The sequence below is a fragment of the Mastacembelus armatus genome, chromosome 5, assembly GCF_900324485.2.
Source record: "Mastacembelus armatus chromosome 5, fMasArm1.2, whole genome shotgun sequence".
Taxonomy (NCBI): Eukaryota; Metazoa; Chordata; class Actinopteri; order Synbranchiformes; family Mastacembelidae; genus Mastacembelus; species Mastacembelus armatus.
The window spans coordinates 21,546,169-21,569,572 of NC_046637.1; the positions used below are offsets into that span (position 1 = coordinate 21,546,169).

The following is a 23,404-nucleotide window of genomic DNA, read 5'->3' on the forward strand; positions in this document are numbered from 1 at the left end:
CATGACAGTCATTTAAAAGATGTTAAAACAATTTTATTCAGAACTTGTAGTCTGTCTAGACTCAACATGTCAATATCTACACCTGTGCGCATGCAGATGTGTACAGTTAACTTTTTTCAACAGGACAAATACAGTCTCATTTATTACATTTCCTTGGTTGTTAAAGGCAGTAAAAGAACTGTCATATGACCTTTTACAATAAGCAATAATGCACAGGATCCAAAACTGCAGTGCAGTAAGTCTTAATAATTAAGTTTTAACTCTGATCTGGGCAATTCCACTTTTGTGCACTTTATGGTTGCTTTATATTTAAATGATGACACGTGTCAGTGTAACTTTGTACGTTGATCTTTTAATGCAGTGACAAAATACTGTATATTGGCTATATTTTGCTTATTTAAAATATATTTTAATTTTGGTGACGTGATTTTGTTACAAAAATAAAATCCTGTTTCATAGATGACTGTGGTGCACTTGTTGAACACTCACCACTGTGTACACTGAGCAGTGAGTTACCTTTTAATGCCCAGTCCTAGACAAAATATGCCATTCTGGCACATACCAGCTGATGCAGCCAAAGGCTGAAGTCCTTAATGGGCTACTCTTATCACTATCATTCGAATGCTCGTGCGTTTATCTGACCTTAATATCGAGTTGTGTGTCTATCTGCCGGTAGACTCCAGATGAGGAGTAGACATGGTCATCAGTAAGAACAGCAGGACAGTAGAAGTCTTCTAGAACACTGAGAAGACAACGTCTGTCCCAATCATCTGTCACACGGCCACCATAGTTAATCTCCCCTGCAGTGTATTTTAGAACCTGGAAGGTGAAGTGGAAAAAGCGGAGACAAGCTGATAAACATACAAAGACACACACAAATTCTCTGGCTGAGAAGAAAACTTGTCTGCCAATTTCAATAACTGTGAGCTGTTGACAAGTGTAATATGAAACATTAGGAAATTAGAATTTAAAAGGAAATGATTAGAGTAGTGATAAAACAACAGAAAAAGAGACATTTGGTTGGCAAAAGATGTACATTTGGAATTGTTCTCTGTACTTAAATGCACAGAAACCTTCTCTCCATTACCTTGTATGGGATGTCCTGGTACTCATCCAGGAACATTTTGAGCTGGCTGATGCAGATGTTCAGATCACCGTCGGTGAACTCGTAGGGAATGTTGAAGCCCAGAGCGCCAAACTTCCTTCGCTCCAAAGCAATTCCATGAAACAAACACAGAGACAGGAGCAAGGACTTGAAGTTTGCTATCTGGGGAGAAAGGAGAGAGGCAGATGTTCTAATCCAACGTAACTGATGAGAAGATAAATATAATGAGAAGGAATAGCAAACTCATTGGGAGGTTGACTGAAGAAGAGGCCGACCTTGGTGGAAGAGGAGAGAAAATCATTGGTGAGCCTCAGGTATGTTTTCTGCAGGTTGGCCTTTATGCCTCTGGGAGGCTCAATGGTCATCTTGGAGGCATTTTGGAGAATGGCCACTGGAAACTTGTTGCTGGGAAGACTTGTGAGCCACAGACGGAAGTCCTTGTGCACCTGTGAAAGAGTTGGGAAAGTGGTGCCCAGGAAGAGTGAAGGATGTAACTAAAACTGTCCAAGTCATAGGTCAGTTCTGTGTGTTTCACCAATCTAGCACATAGTAAGAATCAACTCACTGAGGCAGTTTTGTTTTGCCAGGTATTCTGGGGTCTATAGTTTCATGTATGCCCATGGTCTTTTGTGTATGTATCCGCTCTCACCTTTAGTGGGTTAATGTTTTCGATGAGTCTCTCCAGGGAAGGCATCCAGCTGGGCGCCAGGTGACAGTTCTGGAAAAAGACCCACTGACCTCTTTCCATGGCAGTGCGCATCATTTTCTCAGCCCAGGGGCCCTGATTCACACGAACACCAGAATAAAGACAAGATATAAAAACAACAACAACAACGACCACGAGAAACAGCATCCATGTTTCCCAAATGTTGCTCCTAATTCTGGGAGTGCGTAACATGGTAAATATTTTGACTGCAGGATAGGGCACAACTATCTACAAATACACTAAGAGTCCTTTAAGAAGGCTTTAGTCTTCAGTTCAGTGTAGACAGAAACCGAAGACAGGGTGCTGCACCAGCCCAGCACAAGGCAGGTTTCTAACTCACATAATTGCAAGTAATGTGATAAACACATGCTACCCATTGAACAGGCAGAGGAATGTGTTGCTGGAAAAATGCACAGATGGCCACAAGGTTTCAGGTTTCTAGAAGATGACTCTATTTATGTTAAATGTTAAACCTAAATAAAAAGAGGGGATTTTTTAATGGCTGGTTTGTGAGTTCTGAAGTGTCCTGGAATCTAACATCTGTCTAACTAGTGTTGTGCACTTTGCGGGCCTTCGGTCAGAAATAGAGCCATTCTTAACTAGACAAATAAGAATGGTGTATGTGAGTGTGACAGAGAGAAGAGTGTAAGAGATAGAGAGAGAGGGGCATCTAGCTGCACCCTGACCTGGCCCTGGCCTAGAGAGATGGCACTCATTTTCTTGGAGAACTGCATGACGTCAGCAAACTTGTAGAGGTCGGCAGCAGGGTCAGTGCCAGGTGAAAGGACAAAGATGAGTGGAGTGGAAGGGGATGACTCTGTGAAGACCACAGACAGGTCTGATGTCTGTGGGAAGATGGAGCGAGGCATACAAAGTCATAAATAACGCTGCAAACAATCAGAAAACATTGAAGTTAGTATAGCTAATTCCTTAGTCAAAACATTAATGGTTGTTGTAGACCCTGACAAAATACATGATGAAACCACTATTGTCATGTTAAGATATCTACACTTTACAGCCACAGTCACAGAGCTAAAAATACCTTTGTATCAGCGTGTACAAAATGAAATCACCATCAACATTAAGGAAAGAAGGAGAAGAGAGACTGTACCTGAGGTTCTATGAAGCGCTGTCCTAACTGAGCTGAGACAAAGTCCTGCAGGCCTTGAATGAGGCAGTCAGCCCTCAGACAGCGAAGGATTAACAGCTTCTGGAATGAGTCTAGCTCTGAGTCCCACCGTCCAGGGAGGGGCTCTCTATAGACAAATACACACACGTTTATACATAGACAGATAATGACAGTGTCTGCATGGTGCTAATGAAGGAATTAAGTGTGCATTTGTTAACAAGAGGTTATCTATTCTTACCTGTGAGGCTGGTTGCTGTCGAAAATTCTCTTGAAATCCTCCAGATGTTCGGTTAGACTCTCTGCCAGGTTGCTGAAGTTCTCCAGAGTGCTGAGACCCAGAATGTCCTTCCAGGCACGATCTGACAGCCAGCTCACCGCTGGGTTGCTCAGCTCTTGGATGGGCATCCTTCCCGACAGGAGATACCGCCATTCAGCCTGACAGAAAGGCAAAATGCAGATTCATCAAAATGCACTCGGATTTATCCTATTAATTCTGCTAACTTTATTTCTTTGAATTCCTAGAGGAGGTTAAACGGGTAAGGAAACAGCCAGTAACAGACAGGAGAATCTCATGTTGCTCACCATGTCAATCTTGTTTTCATTCATCATGAGTCGAGTGCACAGCAGAAAGGCAAACATGAGTTTATGCTTCTCAAACAAACTGCGGCACACATTGCTGTACAGGCTGAAGGTGAAATATTCATTGATGTTGGCAACTCTGTTCTTCAGTGTGTCTGTGAGAAACAAGAACTAGTCAGTGGCACAGGCGCAGTTTTGTGTACAATCTAGCAGCCAGGGCACATAATGAAATTCACAGTGAAACCGTTTTCTACCTGCTCTCTCAGAGTTGGCAATGCCAGCCATGAAGATGCCAAGGAACCACTCCAAAGAGTACTGATACATTGGGTCAACAGTGGACAGGTCTGATACGCAGAAGAAGAGAATCTGGGTGCGCACAGCCACTGGCACATACTGCAGACGAGTTGCATCGATGTCACGTTCTGTCCTTTCTGCAGCCCTCACTTTGGCCTGCCATTAAAAACACTTTGTGTTAGTAAAGAATCCAACAGCAGCAGCTTAATACTTTCATGAAACATTGATGAAGTATGACATTTGAGGTCAAGTTATACGTCAGGAAAGAAAACCAAAACATTTTCAGCTTCTATGATGAAACCTTGATCTCGCCAGCTTTGATCTTGGAAGCCTCCAGCACTTGGATGAGCTCCTCATTGTCCACAGGGTTTCCTTCTGTGGAGCTGAGTCGAAACAAGATCTCATCCTCAATTTCCTTCAGCTCCTGTTTCATTTTGGCATTACTGATGATCAGCTGGTTCTTAGCCTCCTCCAGGTCTGGACGCTCCTCAGCGACCACCTGGCCCAGCAGCTGGTCCTGTAGCCCACTGAATACACAGAGAAAACACATTAACACAAAGACTGATAACTAGAGTGAGTCCATGATTAAGCCACATTAAGATGGACTTCTGTCTGTAAGCATTAAGACTGCTTACAAACACTAGCGGCATATTATGTGTCATGCCCTCTTGTAATATTTCAGTAATTACAAGATTGGTGCATCAAGATGAAGAGATTTTGCATAAAAAAATACTAAATCATATCCAAAGGAATGTGCTTCATCATTTCTAATAGTAAAACTGTATTTTTAATTCCTCATCTTTATTGCTGAGATTAGGTGACACAGCATCAAGCAAATAAGATTTTTGAGCCAGACCTTTCCAGCGATGGCACTGAATTAAATGTGATCATAACTGATAGGATTTACAGAACCAGTCAAAAGTTTGGACACACTTTCTCATTCAATTCAATGGTAAAGTGTGTCCACTACTAGTGTATGTTGTGTGTTACCTGGGAGACAAGGTGAAGTTAATGAGGGTGACTTTGGTAGAGAGCTCAGGAGAATAGTGTGGGTTTGGCAGCTTGGTGGTGATGTACATCTTGAAGCTTTCATGATAGGGGATGACTGAATCGCCCAGCTTCAGCACTGTGCTGCCTTGTTGTTTAAATGTCTAAAAGCCATAAATGCAAGGCAAGCAGGACAATGTGTGGTAGATTCTTGCATAACATACAAGTGTTTTTTTTTTTTTTGTTTTTTTTGTTAACAGATGTGTGCATTCACCTGCTGCAACAGGACAGGTTCTAGAGCTGGATCTAGTTCCTCTCCTACATTCTCCAAAAGACAGGGTTTACCAAAGCGAATGGTATTTTCAAGGCTGCGGAGGAAGTCCCGGTCACTGAGCTTTATAATCTCCAACCCATTGTGTTGCTCCTGGATGACAAGAGGAAACAAGCATGAGGGGTGAAAGCAGATACTGAGAAACTTTCATAAGATGTTGTGATTGAAACTGCAATGCACTAAAATCCCTGCAGTGGCAATTCATCCATCTTCTATACCCGCTTTTCCTGGTTCAGGGTCACGGGGATCTGCTGGAGCCTATCCCAGCTCTCTCTCGGGTGGAAGGCAGGGGTACACCCTGGACAGGTCACCAGTCTGTCGCAGGGCCACATATAGACACATATAGACACACAACCTCACACACTCACACTCACTCCTCTGGGCAATTTTAGAGTCACCAATCAACCTAACATGCATGTTTTTTGGACTGTGGGAGGAAACCGGAGTACTCGGAGTAAACCCATGCAAGCACAGGGAGAACATGCAAACTCCACACAGAAAGGCCGGGATGCGAACGCAGTGGCAATTATTGGCACAAAATCTAAAATGAAACTATACATGTAAAGGAATATATTAAATCTTGACATGGCTAAACATGGCTATACATCTCAGTGGCAGATTAGAACACAGAAGAAAGTGTCCTCACCATGTTTTTGATCCATGTGTTGGCTTGTCCCTGAGGATCAATGAACAGAGCCCAACGCAGAGAATACTGGGCAATCACACCATTCTCCACTGAAAGGTTATCTTTGGGCAAACCTGATATCTAAGCACAGAGAAATATGATGATGATAAGATGACTTTAGTTAAAGTCAAAACACATGAAAAAGCTCAGTCAATCTATTGGTCTGACTATTGAAAATGAATATTTTTAAAGGTTTTTAAAGCCATTTTAAAAGGCTTTGACTCCAAAGGTCTGCTAACGAAAGTTTGGGTCTAACCTGCCAGGAGCGGATCTTGACTGGATCTCCTAGGGTGTTGATCAGGTTGGGATCATCACTGTGTGGAATACTTAGCTCTTTGAAACAACACATCCACTCTGCAGCCATGGTTGCCCTGTATTCTCCCTGAAAACAAACACATTCATGCAAACTATGCAACAGTGCTGCACTAAGTAGCAGAAATATGTGTAGACAAGGAGCAGACAGAAAAAAAGTGATACATTCTCAACTATTTCCTTCAAATGTTATCATTCAATAATAAACATTACAGTGTCTATGGAGTTCTAATTTTCAACCAGCAAAGCGTCATAATATTGACAAATGCAGTTGATTATGATGGTAAAAATGGATAATGCAATTTTTATTATATATGCATTCTTCAGGAAGTTACAAGCAACTTACAGTGAAGGGTCCCAGGTATGCTACGTATCCTGCAGACAGAAACACATCACCTGCCACATTATTGATCATGGAATCCAGATGTTGCACTGTTTCCTTCCAGCGCACCTTCTCATCTGCCAGTCCGCCGATGAGCTGAAGAAAATGAATATATCATTATGACCTATCTACAAATAATAAAGGTTTTGTTGACAAAAATAAAAATAATGTTCTCAAGAAACTTGTATTTTCTTTGGCTTTATCTTTTAAGAGCAGTTTCTGTCTGGTACACTAAACCTTTTAATTTTGCTGTTTAGACAGCTGTTTCAGACTATTCATTATGCATACAAACTAATCGATATAAATTCCACCTACTAGTAGTACAACTACATCTATTATGTCACATGTATAATACAAGTTTTGCACCATCATACAGTGGTTTAGGGTAATGTACTTGTACTGACTTTTCTGTTATGTGTATATTTTTTCCAGCTTATGATGTTCTTAGCAACTTCTCTGGTTTAATTATCCTGCTGCTGCAATGCAAATTTTCTCTCCCTGAGAATAATAAAATGTTATCTTATCTCATTTTATCCCTCCTTCTGACCTTGTCTGCTCGGACGAGGCGGGTTTCACACAGCTGGTACTTTTTGTCCAGCTCATCTTTCTTAGCCACACATTCCTGGTACTTGGCCTGCAGCGAGGCAATGCCATTCTCTACTGCTGCCAGCTTTTCTTTGGCATCATCAAGGATGCGCTGGGTCACTGCTAAGTCCTCCTGTGCCTCCTTGAGAGCTTGCTGTAAAAATCGTTATATTTTTAATCTTCAGATCACATTTTTATGTGAAGAAACATTAATTGAAGTACTGTGCAGTGGTGTCACAGAATATCTAAAATGACGAACCAAGACAGTGGTTCAAACAAGGATTTCAGTTTTTACCCTTTTAGGTTTGACAGCCTTGGCCACGAAGTGATAGACATGCATGGCTCGCACCCACTGGCAAATGGACGTACAGGCTTTGGAAACCTTGGCAATGGAGGCTGGCTGGAATTCCTCATTATCTATGTAGGGTTGGACTAAATTTATCACATTATCAGGGATGTTGTCCTGTAAGAATAAGCAGCAAAAGATTATTCTTTTAATATATGTCAAAACCTCTGATAAATATAAATAAATCCAATGAAAGAATATTTTGTATTTCATGAATTTCTCATCAGGGATTAGTAAAGTTTAATTTATCTTAAATTGGACCAAATCAGCATCAAATAATGAAACTTAGATCATGGTCTGGAAAGACAATGAAACTGAAACAGCAAAATAAATCCACTTGGTATGTGCTCTACCTTATCATACTTGAACAGGCTCTCCAGGAACTTCCCAGGGTCCTGTAGCAGACCCTTGCCAGGTTCCCAGTAGTCATCAACCTTGGTGCCAGGTTTCTCTCCAGGTACCTTCTTGGGTTTGATGCCCTTCATAATGCACACCGCTTCAATAACCAGCTTCACTCCATGGGGTGGTCGCTGCATTGCTCGCACCTATAGACAGAATTTAATCCCAAATCCACAGAAACAATTAAAATTACAAAAAAATCAGTCATTGGTTATATTCCGCCTACAACTGACAGTGCAGTAGTATTTGAAGAATAGCTTGACCAATTATCATCCAAAACTCTGACCTCAGTGACATCATTCTTATTGAGTGACTTGAGGCTAGTTAGGGCAGCATCCAGGGCTGGCAGAGCTTCATCCAAGTCTCTCTGGGCATCTGCTGCAATGGCTCCTGCAAAACTGGCTTTCTCTGATGCTTTAGCTTCTTCTTCCTGCACTGACTTTCTGGTCTCCTCTGCAACCACTGTATCTTTCTGTCAACATAAAATATAAAGAATACTCAAAGTTCACAATTTTTATAATTTGGCCGAGGTAGTTAAGAAAAGTTAATTGTAGATTTCAGTAAACCAAAGCATCAACTTAAACATTTGTATATATTTTGGAAAGAGGAATTTAATATTAGGGCCAAACAATTCAGAGAAAATGATATATATTTTATTAGTGTGTGGCTTGTTTCTTTGTAACTCTTAGTATTTCCTTACTTTAATGGTTTCCATGGTGACTTCAGTGTTCCTAGCAGCTTCCTCCAAAAGAGGCCTCATCGTCTCCAACTCCTCCTGCATCTTACTCACATCCTGTGCTGTACTAAGGAGCTGCAGGATCACCATACAATATACAGTTGGCTTAGAGTATGAATTAAGCATATGTACACAAATTACACATTCATTCATACTGTTAAACTTCAAATTCCACTCAAGTGTTTATTATTATTTCTCCTCCCCAGTGCCTTACCTTGTCCAGACCAGTTTTCATGCGCTGACGAGCACTACACAGCTCTTGCTTCTTGCGTCCAATGAGATCTGAGAAGATCTTGAGCAGTTCCAGGTAGCTCTTGGGTGTGACATAGTTGTGTCGTGAAAGCTCAGCCAGGTACTGTTCACACTTTCTGGCTACCATCTGGTGGATCTTCACACACATCATTGACTGGGGAGGAGAATCAGTTAGTGAGAGAATGGGATTAATAAAACATTATATCAATATTTTAGATTTTTGATTATATTTCTTTCTCTTTTGTGTCTTTCTTTTCAGGCAGTAAATAGTTCGTTGAAAGTAGTTTGTATTTGTTTATCCTGGTTATAAATCTATATTTGCAGAGATGTCCATAACTATGAGCATTCTGCTTCGACTGTGGTCAAACTCATGACCAAATATGAACTAGATTAGCCAATTTCTCAAAAAAAAAAAAAAAAAAAGAGTGACTTTAAGTTATTGGACAAAGCATCCACATTATGCAACACATCTGTTGACACATTTTGTTTTTTTTCCCCCATGTTGTCATTTTAATTAGTGCACCTTCCTTGTTTGGGCAAGGCCACCACAATTTACTGACACACATGGCATCCTCACCAGTCCGCGCATGGCCATGGGGCTGGCTTCTAATTCAGGCAGCTCATTAAGAAATGATGCAGCCACAGCTTCGAGAGCCTCTTCTGGCCAGGCACTGAACCAGTCAATGGTGCAACATGTTACCAGTGAGGGAAACTGCCTCAGTCGTGCACGAAACACTTCACCAATAGGACTGCAGAGGAAGAAGTGAAGGGTGGTATGAGCAGCAGGGAATGAAGAAGAAGAAGAAGGAAGGATGGAAACTTCATCCATTGGTTTTAATTTGATTCTGATTAAGTGAAAAAAGCTTGTTGCATTTCCAAACCTCATGCAGAGTACAGTGTGGATGTTACTGCGGACCCTCCTGACATAGGCAGCCATAAGGTTGGCTTTAGTTGGCTGCTGCCCCAGGTCTATCACCACTGGCTTCATTGCAGTCAGAATGCGCTCCTGCTCATCTGTCGCATACAGGTTGGGAACATCCCCAGAGTTCAAAATGTTGTTGATATCCTCTAGGAATGACTCACTCTTAATCTGGCAAAAACACACAAAGATATTAATGAGTAAAATGCAGTGAGTCTTACAGAAATATAAGAAATACATACTGACACTTTGGATTACTGAGATTTATATTTTTGCATTTCTTCATTTGTGCTCTAACATAAGTTGATTTAAGTGTAACAGTACACACAACTTCCACTTTTTCACTGAAGTGTACTAGAAAATCTAAGTATATTTCTAGGCTGTATTTTTTCTAACAAATCCAGCAGGTGATAAAAAAAAAGTGCTTCTGTTTACCTGTGTGTCCACAAAGAGGAAAGTGATTTGCTGGTTTTGAAGGCCAGCTTTCAGCAGGATACTCTTAATATCTTCCCTCCAATCTGTTTGACCGTAGTTCTTAGACAGCTCAATCTGGAAACACTCGTATTCTGACCTGAATGTGGACAAACAAGCTATGAAGACTGGGCATCAAGACATTTATAGCACATTAACTAGAGTTTTTTTAAGCTCCTGTTTGAAAAATGTGAACTGTATGACAGCAGTGCAACTTTGGCATAAAATAACAATAATGAAATGTCTGCAGTCATGAATTCAGCCTTTGCACCCTAATTTAAATTGTGCACTAGGAGGAACGGTAACAGAAAGTTGGCATTAATCTAAAACTTATATACACTTTGGAAAAAGGTTAACAGTAATACATAATTTTTAAAACAGTGGTGTAAATCCTAGCAGACAAACAACTGCTGACAGGAAAATTGTGTGCTCAGCTTATTCTGATGAGAAATGCATTAAGTGTGGGACTCTCACATATATGAGGCCAACTTAGTAAGTGACTGGCGCCCACTGCCACCCACTCCAAGCAGAAGGGCATTGCCCATGGGTTGACGCAAGATACGGCTGACACGGCACACATGCTCAATGGCATCCATGAAGAGCACCAGTTTCATCTTGGTGGTGTTGCTCTGGTTGTAGTCTTCCATGTAATCTTCCATCACTTTCACTAACTGCACAATGTAATATAGAAAACACATTATACACCAGGGGTAAAAAATGAATGAAGTATTTTGGTAACATTTACAGCCAAAGAATCATGTAGGTATTCAAAAGATGTTCGATGTTTAGCAACATAAATTTAAATTAAAATATGTCAAGTATTAGTTGACCTTACTCACCTTTTCCTTATCTTCTATGAGTGTGTAGACTTTGTGCTCAGCCCCAGGAATCATGAAATCCCCATAGAGAACAGGCTGGCAGGACACAACCTCTTCAAAGCTGCAGTCAAACTGCTGAATGCAGTCCGTCAGGAGCCAGTTGAACCAGTCCCTGTCCTCAGCACACACCAGACGGTCTTGGAAAACCCGGCAGCTTTCGTGGTACCACAGCTGCAGCAGTTGCAGTTTGTCCTAAAGAATACCAAAATAATTCCACATTTATATAGAGGATTAGAAGACAAAAACATCTCACTTCAAATTCATGAGACATGGTTATTCTAGTATTCCATGAAATGCTGTTGCAGCTATTGTCAGGATGGCATGCATGGGCAGCATAATACACCACCTATACAAGTTATTTCAAATACACTAAGTGACTCATCATGAAAAAGATATTCCAGCAATTGATTTCATCACAGCATATGCAATTATTTCATATTAATTTTATCTGGTTGGATCTGACTACCTCTATCATGACAGCCTCAGCCATGAGAATGCCCTGGAAGACCTTAGACAAGTCTCTAAGGTTGAATGTGTAATGGGACTTGGCTGGGGTTGGGAGAAGCTGAGTGGTAATGGTGGAGTAGACTCGGATTGTAGCGTCTACCAGAGGCTCATTCAGTGGCTGGATCACTGGCACCGGTCCTGATGAAACAGAATGATGGAAAAATGACAACACTATAACATGAAGTGAAAATCCATTCACTTTAGGCTTTTTAGAACATGTTTTTAGGGACACTTTCAGAAGCTTTAATCATCTTTTTTAACATTTTTAAATGTGGTGACTAAATAACATAACTTGAAATGGAAAGCAGTCCTGTCGTGTCATTTTAGCTTTCACTTTTTATACTTATAGAACAGTAAATGATATTTAATATGATTTGCACTCCTCCTCTACTTCCTTGCTCTGGGTCATTGACTCACTGCCTGGGTCCTTTTTACTCATATTTCCATCTGAAAGAGAAAGAAGACTCAATTACAAACTGTACACATTATTTTTCACAAGATCATGTACATACTCTCCACCCTGCAGCAATTGTCCAACCATGATAAATTCAGACACAGCCACTCTGACTCACTCATCCAATTGCCCAGAATGGTGGAGAAAATCTTCTTCTTGCTTGCATCATCCATTTCAGTAAACGATAGGAAGTTAAAGTGGCGAGTGAAACGCTGGGTAATGGGGTTCCGTCCTCCCCCCGGAGGCCCCATGGCACAAGCAAAATTGATATCCACTAGTTGCTTGAATGTCCCTATGAAGAAAGGACAGGGAAAGCCAAACAGAAGCAGAATCAAATGTGATGCTGTGAATTTATGAGCTAAAATGACTAAACACACATCTACATAATATAATAGAAACTATTTATATTTTAGGGATGGGGTAATACTAAAGTTTCACTAGACAGCAATGTTAGGAAAATGAAAAAAAGCTTGAATGTTCTCACCTATCTGCTTCCTGTCATACCAGCCTCCATGGTCCATCCACTGCCGCAGCAGTTCAATAGGAGGCTGGGCACCATACGTCTCCAACATGGGCATGTTTAAGTCATCAATGAAGAAGATAAAGTACTTCCCTATTGGAGGCCCAAACACACCCTTCCGCCTGACACACAGGCATACGCATCATTCAAAGGGTGAGTCACAAACACCATATATTGTATTGTATTGGATGGAAAATATAAAGTATCGCATTCATACCTTTTGTCTAGTTTACTATCGATGTAGTCTTGAGTCTGATTGGCTGAGGTGCGAGCAGAGAACATGAGGAAGTGTGAAATGTATTCAGCAGGCATGGTCTTCAGCAACTTGTCTGATATGGTGAGGGTTTTTCCTGTGCCAGTAGGACCAACACAGAGCACCTGGATTACACACACACACACACACACACACACACACGCACGCGCACACACACACACACACACACCCTCACACACGTGCGCACATGCACACACACACACACACACACACACACACACACAAATACAAATTTAGTCTGGTGGTGCCTTTTCAAATGGAATGCAAGCAATTAAATGTAGAGCATTTATTATTGGGATTAGTACACAGTTTTCATAAATAAGTGATATGGACATTTTTAAAATAGATTTCAAACAAATGTTTTTGTAGATTAATGTGTGAAGATTAACTACAATGAAAATACTCACAGGCTTCTTGTTGGTTAAAAGCATATCCATCAGGAATGACATTCTTACTGTGTCAGCAGTGGGTATGATGATGTCAGCATAATTTGTCTCAGGAGTGATTACAACACTCTCTGCATATTTCATCCAGCTGACCCACTGGACCTAGAGTATAAGTGAAAAGATGAGTGGATCAATTGAAAAAATTGATCTGATAGCCTTAGTGGTCCATGTATAATATGTATAATATATTTTGTGTTCTTATGTTTAACTATGATCTGTTTACTTTTCTTTCTTCATGTTCATCATCATCCTCCAAGTTACTAATTCCTGCGTCATCAAGCCTGTAGTCATATACCAGGCCCTCTTCTGGGAAACATAATTGAATCTGAAGCACAAATACAATTACATTAATTAAAGTATACTGCTGTGAAGAATGAATCCAGCTGTCAATACAAATATCATTTGACATTATCATGTCAAAGCAAAGGTAGTGATCTGACTTTCTCCTCTGCCATCTTGGTCCTGAGCCAAGCACTAAAGCGCTGGCAGGTGGATGCATCTCCCGTGGCTCCCACACTCCACACCAGAGAGAAAAAGAACCACGGCTCAATCAGCTCCTTCAGACGATCCAATCTTTTTTGAGGTGGTGGCCTTTCATCCTACAAAACAAATAAAAGCTGATAGGAGCACAACGCTAAGATAACATAGGACACAGAGCTGAAACTTCTACTAGGAGTCTTCTTGTTTCAAACAGCTTATTGACACAAACGTCAATGCATTCCTTTATTTAGGCTTATTCTAACAGAGCAAAACAACAAACATACCATTTTTTTGTCAAAAGGACTGAAGAAGCAGTCCATAAGTTTAAGCAGACTGCAGGCAAGGTTGCTGTCTAGGGATGTAATGACTTCCTTCACTGATGTGCGGACAAATCTAATTGAGACCTGTGGAAAAGCACAGAAAAATTAATAAGAAAATGGTACTGTTTATACTATCATGATCTACGATAATGACATGGCCTTAACATTGCATTCCCTATCACCTGCAGGAACCTGGTAAACAGGCAATTAAGCTGATCTGTGTATGGTTTCAGGGCTTCAGGGACCTGCTTCAGCCAGCACTCTGTAAAAGGGATAAGGCCCAGAATGCTGGGCTCCAGGTAGACCATACCACACCGAGACACTGTGGCTGGGGAGGCCACCGCCAAATCCTGCACCTCAAACATCATGGTCATCACCTGCAAGAGGAGGACACCAAACACATGGATGCACATGAGAAAACAGACAACAGAGCGACAAAAATCAAGACTGTAAAGACTTGACCTTACATCAGTGAGCTTGATGATTTCCCCAGAGCTGAGGCACAGTTTTTTGTTGTCATCCAGCACAGTGTTCATGTTCTCGATCCACACAGCATCCACTGGCCCATCAAACATGTACCACTTTTTCTCGTTGTCCATGGACGCTGCACCTCCACGGATAAGAGATGAGAGGATACCATCTGTCCTATGGAGGGAGGGGGGCAGGGGGGCAAAGTGTTTGTATAGTATATCCCTTTTTTTAATTGTTCTGCTAGTTTGTGACAAAGCATCACTTACCACTCATGTGTGAGCAAGTCAAACTCCCCATAGAGCTGTCCCATGGTGATAGATTTGGGGTTGAGAACATAGATCTGAACTGGCTCATACACACCACCACTTACAGAGGGCTGGCCCTTGAGAGCTGTTATCGCGGCACCTAGTATCTCATAACACTAACAAACACAACAGTAGTACTAACATAAAGGACTCAACGCTGCAAAACAAAAATCCTTATCAAGTTTGTGCACAAGACCATTAACACTATACCAACATGTAAATGCTCACCTTGGTTTTCCCTGATCCAGAAGGCCCCACCAACATTAGGCCATGTCTTACCACAGTGGTCTCATACAGCTGAATACACTTACTAATATAACCTGAAATCACCACGTCACAATCATGTCAACAAGTCATTCCAAAATTACAGGTAACAGCATAACAAGAAACATCAGAAACACGCACCATCCACATCTTTGAGGTTTTTTGTATTGCAGACATTACGAATGGACTCTTCTAGTGTGCCATAGTTGATTGGCTCCTGTTTTGTCTTAGGGAAAAGATCAGACACAATACCACTGAAGAGCTTCAGATCATCCTGTAAAAACTTTGGTACATTGACATCTTGAATGGCCCGTAGACAGATCAGCTCCTGCGAGACAGTGAGATTGCAGGGGGAGGCATTAATTAGACAGAAAGGCTTTCAATAATGCCATGTTCTCTGTGTAAACAACAGAAATACTGTACTTCTAACCTCGTTCATGTCAGGATTTTCTCTCTTCAGGTTCCCAGCAGCTGAAATCACAGTCTTCACAGCTCTCATACCGAAATCATAGTGATCCTTCATTTAAACAAGAGTAAAAGTCACATATTTACATCTTTTTATTTCATTTCATTTTATAGTAAGTAAAAATAGTTTTTAAAGTAATTTCTGTCACAATTATCACACTTCCATGGACCAATACATACACATATACACATTTTCTTGATAAGACAAAAATATATGTAGAGATTAAACCGATCTAATTCTGAACCATACACTACCTGAGAGCTAAGCTGTTCAGATGAGAGCTTGAAGGTGGTGGTGATCTTTTTGGAGAGGACTTTGGCGTCACTGAATCCAAATGAGTACAAGGAGATCTCAGCTATCATAGCATAGTCAGGAACCATCATGGCTACAGGACGGAACAGGGCCTGTTGAAAATATAATCTAATTTGTTAAACCCTTTCTAACTATCCTGTGTTTTATGTATGGTTATTAAAGATTTCAAAGAGAAAGATTTCATTTCAAACCTTGAGGTTGTCAGGCAGTTCTGTGCGGCCAGCGTAACCAGGATTCATAGTGATGAATACAGCACAAGAAGGAACAAGCGGGATCTCTGAGCCCTCAAACACAAACCGCTCTGCCTAAAAACACAACACACACACATGCACATGTTCTTTGTCAATTTATTGTTTGCTTTCCATTTTTCAGGATATTATATATTTCAAGGGGGGTCTGTGTACAACCATTTCTTTCTTCAACTTTCTTACTTCCAAAACAGACAGTCCAACATTCACACCCACTTAACATTGTAATTGGCCAGCTGTGCAGACTGTGGCCCTTTTCATGTGAACAACTAAGTGCAACATTTGTTTGCTTTCTTGGACAGACTGCCTAACCATGCCTGCTGTTATTCTGGAATTTAAACAACATTATGTTCCCCCTCTCTGTAACATCCAGCTTTTGACTCAAACAAAAAGTGTGGCTGTTCAGAACAACTATTAACACGTTTGCTTGCGAACTTCTAGTGAACCAGTTTCTCACCCTTTGCTGTTGTGCTTTTTGTATCGTGGTGATTTGTTGTGCCACTACAGACAGCACCTCCACATCAATACGATTAAACTCATCAAAGCATGCCCAGGCCCCGGAGCTGCAGGATGGAAGACAGACAAGAAAGCTCTTAAGTATGTGGCAGGATTTGAGATGTTATCAAAATTAAGCACTTGTAAAGGTTAAAAGCATCTTACCTGGCCAGACCTTTAAGAAACTTGCCCATAGCAATGAAGTCCAGTTGATCAGAGCAGTTGAAAACCACTGTCTGGATGGCCAGAGCCTTTCCAAGATCTTTAGTCGTTTCTGTCTTTCCTGTCCCTGCTGGGCCTGCAGGAGCTCCTCCAAACTTCAGGTGTAGAGCTCCTGTCAGGGTCAGGTAGCATCTAAAAGGGAGAAAGTGGTGTGTTTCACAGTGGATGCCAATCAGGTAAAGGTAGACTGGATAACATTAGACTTAACTACCTGTCAGTGAGTGGGGTGATGACCAGGCGTCCAGAGTTACCAAGGTACTCATATCCATACAAGAATTCGGCATTCACTGCACGGATGTATAAATCATCTTTTGCCCAGTAATATCTGCAAACAGTATGAGATGAATTTACACTTTCTGCACCCACAATATACATTATATCAGAATATGTATACAACGAACTTGGAGGTCAGGAGTAGCAGAAGAAAAACCCCACAACAGAACAAAACAAAAAGATAACCTTAGCTGGCTGATCCACTCAAAGTCATTGATGCTTGACACCTCCTGCTCCACCAGTTTGGCAACAACATCCTTGGCATGAACCTCTATGACAATGAGGGCTGAAAGCACAGCCCGTTGCATCTTAGAAAGACCCCCTCTCACCAGCTTCACCAAGTCACCCAACTGCACAAACAAAAATGTCAACATATTCTGTAGGGTCTACAATACTGAGTATGAATGAGAGCAATAAACAATGAAATGCTTCAGTAATTTTTTTTGCAAATTGTGGATATTTAAAGTGTTATTTCATTTTAATATTATCCTGTCTAATAGCTAGTGCACACCTGTGTCTGTAGCTGGGGGTAAAGGCAGTCAGTTAAGTCTCCCTGTTCTAAAGCTGCAGACACCTCAGCAGTCCAGAAGACCTGACAGCCAGCTATTACCACTTGACCAGGCCATGACAGCACCCACTCTACACGAGGTTGCTGAGGGGTCAAGATACACACAAAAACCCTTCAAAAACTGAACACATATACAAGTGTAGAAAACACATTATAACCATTGAAGTGAAAGTCAATATCTCAGACCTTGGGGTAGTCTTTGAGTGAGCGGTCAATGTTATCTCTCAGTGTGGCCTTCATAGACTTCTCCACATCCCTCAGCCAGTCCTCTACGTTCCCAGTTGGCCACACTGGCAGGAAGAGCTTCACCTCCTCCCCTTCTCCAGAGTACATGTGTGTGATCTGTAGGTCTGACTGGAACTGAAGCTGAGAATCAACAGATAGACTCAATCTCAGTCTTGTGGCATGCATGTTACAGTTCAGTAACGTATGTGCAGAGCGATAAGAGAAACAACAGGACACAACAAACCCGTGCGATATTCTCAAAGCATTTGCGCAAGTGTGGTTGAACAGCAGTAGGATCTTTGGTCTGGGACAGAATCTCCAGTAGCTCATCATCTGACAGGAAGTAAAACCTACAAACAAATATATATTATATAGGACACCATACTGTGAATGTGTCTGTGTGTTGTATCATCGCTCTTTACATTATTAACAACTAAAGCAGTTCTTTTGGCCACTGACTGTCGGTGACTGATATGGCTTCATGTGAAAGTGCTTTGATAGTGTACTCTATATGAAATTAATAGAATCACAAATCTGTTATTATCACAATATGAAAATTTGTGTTGTCAGGACACTTTCACTGTTACCTGGGGAAGGAGCCTCGTTTTGTCTCCAAGTACTCAGTGAGACCCTTCTGCACTTGTTCCAAAATTTTGTTGCACTCTTTCAGTTTTTCTAGAAGATGAGTATCCGGACACAACTCAATCACCTATGAGTAAATAGAACTTATGAATAGATACAAGAAACACATAAGAGTGATTGTCAACTAGATCTCAGCTCTGCCCTTCAATATTAAGCATTGTGGACATTCTGACCTTCCGATTATTGAAGGCATTTTTCATGATTCTCCTCCATGTTTGCTCCATTTGTTGGTATCTTTTTCCTTCCACAGGGAGCTGCTGGTTAATGTCATCAGAGCTGAAAATGGGTTCCAGGTAGAGCCAGGAGCGCTGGCAAATCAACCACTCCTCCAGCACATCCTACAAGCACCAGAAGAGGGCAGTAGCACAACATTAAACAATGCACGATAAGCCCAGAAGGATGGTGTGTGTGTGTGTGGTTACCTGAGTTATTCTGAGCTTGGTCTCCCAGGTGTTGATATGCTTCTCAAAGGCTTTCTTGAAGGGAGAGAATGACATGCTTTGCGTCATGACGATGTGGTCATCTAGCAACTGCGATGCATCATCAGGGCTCTTCAAGATGTAGGTTCCTGTCTCCTTGTAGGGTACGACATCGAATAATACTGTCAACCACTCTTTCTCCATCTTCTCCAGAGCCTGGGGGAGAAGGTGCAAAAATAAGTAGCATTTAGAAGATTTAATGAAGATATTCAGACACTGCCACTGTGAAGAAAATTACATGCAGTTGCTTAAAACAAAAAAACACTTTGCCTTTTTTATAGAACACCTGCACAAATCCTGTCTAAATTCTGGAGAGTCACAGCAACACAAACTATAAACTATAAACTAAACACAATTAAACTTTTCATATAATGCGCCATTTATTGCATGATTCTATGTTCAAACACACCTGTTCAATGGTATACTCTTTCCCAGCCACCTCAGCTACTTGAGCAATGTCATCCACATGTTTCTGGAGGCCAAGCTCGAGGCAGCTTGAAAAGGTCAGGTTGGCTTTGGGCTTAATTTTCATCTGGATGCGTTCAGAAAGCATCTCCCAGTGGCGGGTCCTCATCCCTGGGTTCCTCAGGCCCTGGATCAGAGGAATATAAGGACGGAAGTCCTCAATCTTTGAGCGGATGACAGTTGCAACCATCTGGCAATCTAGAGCAGCGTAAGACAAAGACAGTCTGTCATCAGAAACAAGTTTAAAACACTCTTCATGTTGTCAAGTGTGAATGGTGATAGATGTGTCACCTACCAGGAATGTCCGTGAAGTGTTTAATACATTTGTGCATGGTCTTGTGGGCATCTGTGACATTGCGCTCAAGCTGCTCAGGATCAATGGTAGACAGTGGGTCATTAAGCCAGCTCTCATGCCAACATAGCCAATCAGAGGTGGATGTCCACAGGTCTTTAAAAGGCTGGAAGTCCTTCAGCAGCTTCTGCAGACGATCATACTGTAATACATTTAAATTTCATTCTTAGAAAAAGCATGCCATTTTTAAATCACCTGTCAAAAAAATCATATGACAAAAGTTACGGAAAATTTATGATTAACTTTCTTTCACTTACGTTTGTGACAGGAATACCAAGCAGACGCTCTCTGTTGTTGTACAGTTGGGCCCTAGTCTGGCACTCCTTAAGTTGTTTGCTCATACGTCTCATCTCATTGGCCAGTTCATGGGCATGATCAATGTCAGCATGACTGGCAAACCCAGCAACCAAGGCCTATTAACAAAATCATGGTGATTTAAAACTGAACCTATTTTGCTGAAACTGAAAAACAGAATTTCTGCCCTTGAAATAAAACAAACCAAAGTCTGTCTAGGGTGGCTATTTTAGAGGTTAATAACACATGCTGAGTTAGGACAGCACACTCTGAATAAGTGCAAATGACTTTAGCCTCATCTGCTGTTCATCAAAAAAACATAGTTTCATCTGACCTGTAGCATGTCTAGGTGCTCCTCAAAGTTGTTTTGATCAGCCAGCTGGATCTTATGGAAGTGTGCCTCATCCTCCACATGCTGGTCAACCACCTCTTTCATCTGATTGATTATCCTGTGAGGCCACCCAATAGCAGTCCACCTGCACAGGTAGGTTAATGTAACAATCAGCAGAAAAACTCCTTGGTTCCCTTTATTCTCTTTGACCGCTTTGAACCAATCAAATCACTTTTAATCCCTGACATAATCTACAAGATCAAACTTCACATAGTATTCAAACAATTAGCATAATTATTATACACTTACTTTTTTTTAACATCATCATCTGAAAGACAGTAAAAAAATTCTTCTATTAACTCATAGTCTGACAAGGTCTTGCCAAGACGTTCCTGTTATGGACAGGATGGAAAAACAAGATTTAATGACAGAGTAACCCTTCAGATGCTACGTATAACAAAAATATCCACTTCATCTTTTCAATCTGCACCTTGTAACACTTAAGCTGTTCTGGGATTTGTTTCATCCACTCCCTCTTTTCAGTCAGTTCCTCAATGCTGTTGGGCTTCTCATGTAGCTTTCTACTTAAGATGTTACACTCTTCACATGCCTACACATGAAGGATAATCAGGAAGTTGAAAATGAAGGTGTAATGCAGATTGAGATTATCAGATTATTTTTAAGTATTACGTTTAATAAAATACTTCTGGTCTCAATGTAAATGACTTACAACATCAGTCTGTCGGCGCAGCTTCAGAGCAAGATGGTGCAGAATTGCCTTGGCTATAGCCTTTCTTTTGTTAGACAGAGCCTGACGTACAGCCTCCACACGGATAAAAAATGGACCTATCACAATGGAAGGTGGCAAGGTGTGTTCGATCATTTTCTTTTCTAGGAGATGCTGTTCCACTGCTTTCTTCACTTCTTGGGATGTCTGTTCTTCATTTAAATTAGAACTGGCAGTAAAGGTACAGGCAGAACAGAGAATCATTTAACAATGAAATTTGTATCCTGACTGGACCACATGCCCCGAGACTCATGACAAGGAGCTGTGAGAACTTGGATAATTCATTTTAAACACAAACTGACCTGCAAAAGGTTTTTACATCCAAATTATGCAGATCTAAGTATTTCTCATATTCAGCAGCATACGCCCTGAGAGGTATGGCTGCTTGTATGAGAGCATTGCGGACCTTCTCCCTCAGCTCAGTAACTTGTGGTTCCCACAGATTCACTGACATGAGTGACTCATCAACACCAATGAACAACTTCTGCATCTCCATCTGTTATGGACAAAAGAGGAACAAATAAACCCTCATGCCACATCATGCCACCTATCAGTAACATTTTTTTGCTTCTTGTGTTTCCCTTTTAATTTCATGCTTTGTAATTCAGGTGACAGCATATTTTATTTTACCTTCTCAAGTTGAGGTACATTGTATGTGGACAGAATGCCTTTATCAAACAAGTTAATGATAGATGTCTCAAAATTCTCCAGAGGAGTGCTATAACGAACGCCAGTTTGATCCAGGACCAAGTCTAACAGGAACACAGGGTTCTTCTTTGGCCTAAGTATTGACAATACAGAATCATTAATGCCAGAATACCAACCAACTGCCACACTAACTATCTAAATGAACAATAAAACTAAACTGGCTCTATAACATACTGGATAACTGACTTCAATATACAGTAAGAAAATATAAATGCACATGAGCACAAAAATGTGAATATATGCACGTGTATTCATACTACATACACAAGTGTGTGGTGCCCCACCTGTAAGGACTGGTAATAAGGTTGTCCCCCCAGATGAGGTTCTGGGGACATGTTAGAACACTGTGGCAGGCATCCAATAGAAGGTTAGTCAGGCTGACCAGTGAATCCAGCACAAGGTAGCGCAGGGAGTCCTGCATATTGAGGCGCACCACAGCCATCAGACTGCACAGCTTGGAAAACTTATACATGTCCCAGCGAGACTCGTTCACGTTGTATGCACCCATGCCAATATTTCCCAGATTTGAACGGATGCAGTTGCTGAGTGTGACCCTCCATGTCTCCCGAAGGAAGAGGCTTATCTGAGGAAGGACAAAATGATTTAATGTTTCTTTAGTAATGTGAAAGTCAGATGTTTTTTTATGTCTGCATGGTTTGTTTTTCTAGTAACAACAACACAACATGTATCCACCATTAAACTGAAATGAAGAGGGTTTGTGCAGATGTTTACCCCAGTACCATATAATGAAGAAAACGACACTGTCAATCTCCTGTTAAACTGGTCTGAAAATGATTTTAACATGAATAACTCTCAACTGTCCTGACAATATTGGCTTAACAAACCATGCATTCAACTTTTTCATAGCCTAGTATTGGCAAAACAGAAGCTACCATGATGCTACAATACCTGTGCATGCATTTGAGACTGAATGACTTCAAACTCATCCAGTCGCAGTGGTTTGATGGACGTGACATTGAACAGTCTCATGTTTGCTACTTTGCTGGACTCAGACAATACTCCAGATAATACACAGATCACCTCTGGCTTTGTCAGCATGGAACGGAAGACAAATGATGCTTGATTCTGGTTATAGGGAAAGTGTGGAACTGGAACACAACCTGTAAGAAAAACAATTCAGTATTTAGATTCTGATGTGGATTTTAATTGATCATACATTTCTTTAATATGGGCTCCAGCAGCTTAAAAACATCTATTCGAGGGACTCACCTTTTTGTGGTACATACTCAGGGTGCTTCTTTGGCAGGGTGATGTGTGAGAACTCCTTTGGGTGGCTCATCACTACTTTGTCAAATATCATGCGATTCATAGTACGGTTATACTCCAGTTTGACATCCTTTTCTATGTCCCCTATACACTTGTCCACACTGCACACATGT

General features: G+C 41.1%; 1 protein-coding gene across 1 annotated transcript in view; it reads right to left on the reverse strand.

The window, feature by feature from the left end:
• dnah1 (dynein, axonemal, heavy chain 1) overlaps positions 1–23,404 on the reverse strand; it is a 28,871-nt gene that overhangs the window by 2,890 nt on the left and 2,577 nt on the right. The window contains exons 9-73 of the mRNA XM_026307992.2: positions 23,235–23,392; positions 22,914–23,125; positions 22,289–22,587; positions 21,927–22,077; positions 21,599–21,792; positions 21,240–21,465; positions 21,000–21,119; positions 20,819–20,901; positions 20,513–20,654; positions 20,142–20,297; positions 19,828–20,026; positions 19,477–19,730; positions 19,011–19,223; positions 18,762–18,926; positions 18,534–18,655; positions 18,191–18,296; positions 17,908–18,087; positions 17,665–17,805; positions 17,340–17,503; positions 17,092–17,205; positions 16,824–17,012; positions 16,621–16,726; positions 16,107–16,220; positions 15,858–16,007; positions 15,568–15,654; positions 15,279–15,465; positions 15,102–15,193; positions 14,835–14,989; positions 14,565–14,742; positions 14,280–14,474; positions 14,062–14,181; positions 13,738–13,896; positions 13,521–13,622; positions 13,259–13,399; positions 12,795–12,955; positions 12,542–12,699; positions 12,176–12,349; positions 12,021–12,050; positions 11,563–11,741; positions 11,058–11,288; positions 10,693–10,889; positions 10,183–10,318; positions 9,710–9,918; positions 9,406–9,577; positions 8,791–8,982; positions 8,541–8,651; positions 8,127–8,312; positions 7,795–7,986; positions 7,391–7,558; positions 7,058–7,249; positions 6,475–6,606; positions 6,073–6,198; positions 5,778–5,897; positions 5,075–5,224; positions 4,804–4,964; positions 4,115–4,340; positions 3,774–3,969; positions 3,523–3,674; positions 3,179–3,375; positions 2,923–3,067; positions 2,498–2,656; positions 1,755–1,886; positions 1,381–1,551; positions 1,088–1,267; positions 643–819 (exon numbers count right to left, since the gene is read on the reverse strand). Coding sequence (XP_026163777.1) covers positions 643–819; positions 1,088–1,267; positions 1,381–1,551; positions 1,755–1,886; positions 2,498–2,656; positions 2,923–3,067; positions 3,179–3,375; positions 3,523–3,674; positions 3,774–3,969; positions 4,115–4,340; positions 4,804–4,964; positions 5,075–5,224; positions 5,778–5,897; positions 6,073–6,198; positions 6,475–6,606; positions 7,058–7,249; positions 7,391–7,558; positions 7,795–7,986; positions 8,127–8,312; positions 8,541–8,651; positions 8,791–8,982; positions 9,406–9,577; positions 9,710–9,918; positions 10,183–10,318; positions 10,693–10,889; positions 11,058–11,288; positions 11,563–11,741; positions 12,021–12,050; positions 12,176–12,349; positions 12,542–12,699; positions 12,795–12,955; positions 13,259–13,399; positions 13,521–13,622; positions 13,738–13,896; positions 14,062–14,181; positions 14,280–14,474; positions 14,565–14,742; positions 14,835–14,989; positions 15,102–15,193; positions 15,279–15,465; positions 15,568–15,654; positions 15,858–16,007; positions 16,107–16,220; positions 16,621–16,726; positions 16,824–17,012; positions 17,092–17,205; positions 17,340–17,503; positions 17,665–17,805; positions 17,908–18,087; positions 18,191–18,296; positions 18,534–18,655; positions 18,762–18,926; positions 19,011–19,223; positions 19,477–19,730; positions 19,828–20,026; positions 20,142–20,297; positions 20,513–20,654; positions 20,819–20,901; positions 21,000–21,119; positions 21,240–21,465; positions 21,599–21,792; positions 21,927–22,077; positions 22,289–22,587; positions 22,914–23,125; positions 23,235–23,392 — 10,486 coding nt within the window. The remainder of the gene's footprint in view (positions 1–642; positions 820–1,087; positions 1,268–1,380; positions 1,552–1,754; positions 1,887–2,497; positions 2,657–2,922; positions 3,068–3,178; positions 3,376–3,522; positions 3,675–3,773; positions 3,970–4,114; positions 4,341–4,803; positions 4,965–5,074; positions 5,225–5,777; positions 5,898–6,072; positions 6,199–6,474; positions 6,607–7,057; positions 7,250–7,390; positions 7,559–7,794; positions 7,987–8,126; positions 8,313–8,540; positions 8,652–8,790; positions 8,983–9,405; positions 9,578–9,709; positions 9,919–10,182; positions 10,319–10,692; positions 10,890–11,057; positions 11,289–11,562; positions 11,742–12,020; positions 12,051–12,175; positions 12,350–12,541; positions 12,700–12,794; positions 12,956–13,258; positions 13,400–13,520; positions 13,623–13,737; positions 13,897–14,061; positions 14,182–14,279; positions 14,475–14,564; positions 14,743–14,834; positions 14,990–15,101; positions 15,194–15,278; positions 15,466–15,567; positions 15,655–15,857; positions 16,008–16,106; positions 16,221–16,620; positions 16,727–16,823; positions 17,013–17,091; positions 17,206–17,339; positions 17,504–17,664; positions 17,806–17,907; positions 18,088–18,190; positions 18,297–18,533; positions 18,656–18,761; positions 18,927–19,010; positions 19,224–19,476; positions 19,731–19,827; positions 20,027–20,141; positions 20,298–20,512; positions 20,655–20,818; positions 20,902–20,999; positions 21,120–21,239; positions 21,466–21,598; positions 21,793–21,926; positions 22,078–22,288; positions 22,588–22,913; positions 23,126–23,234; positions 23,393–23,404) is intronic.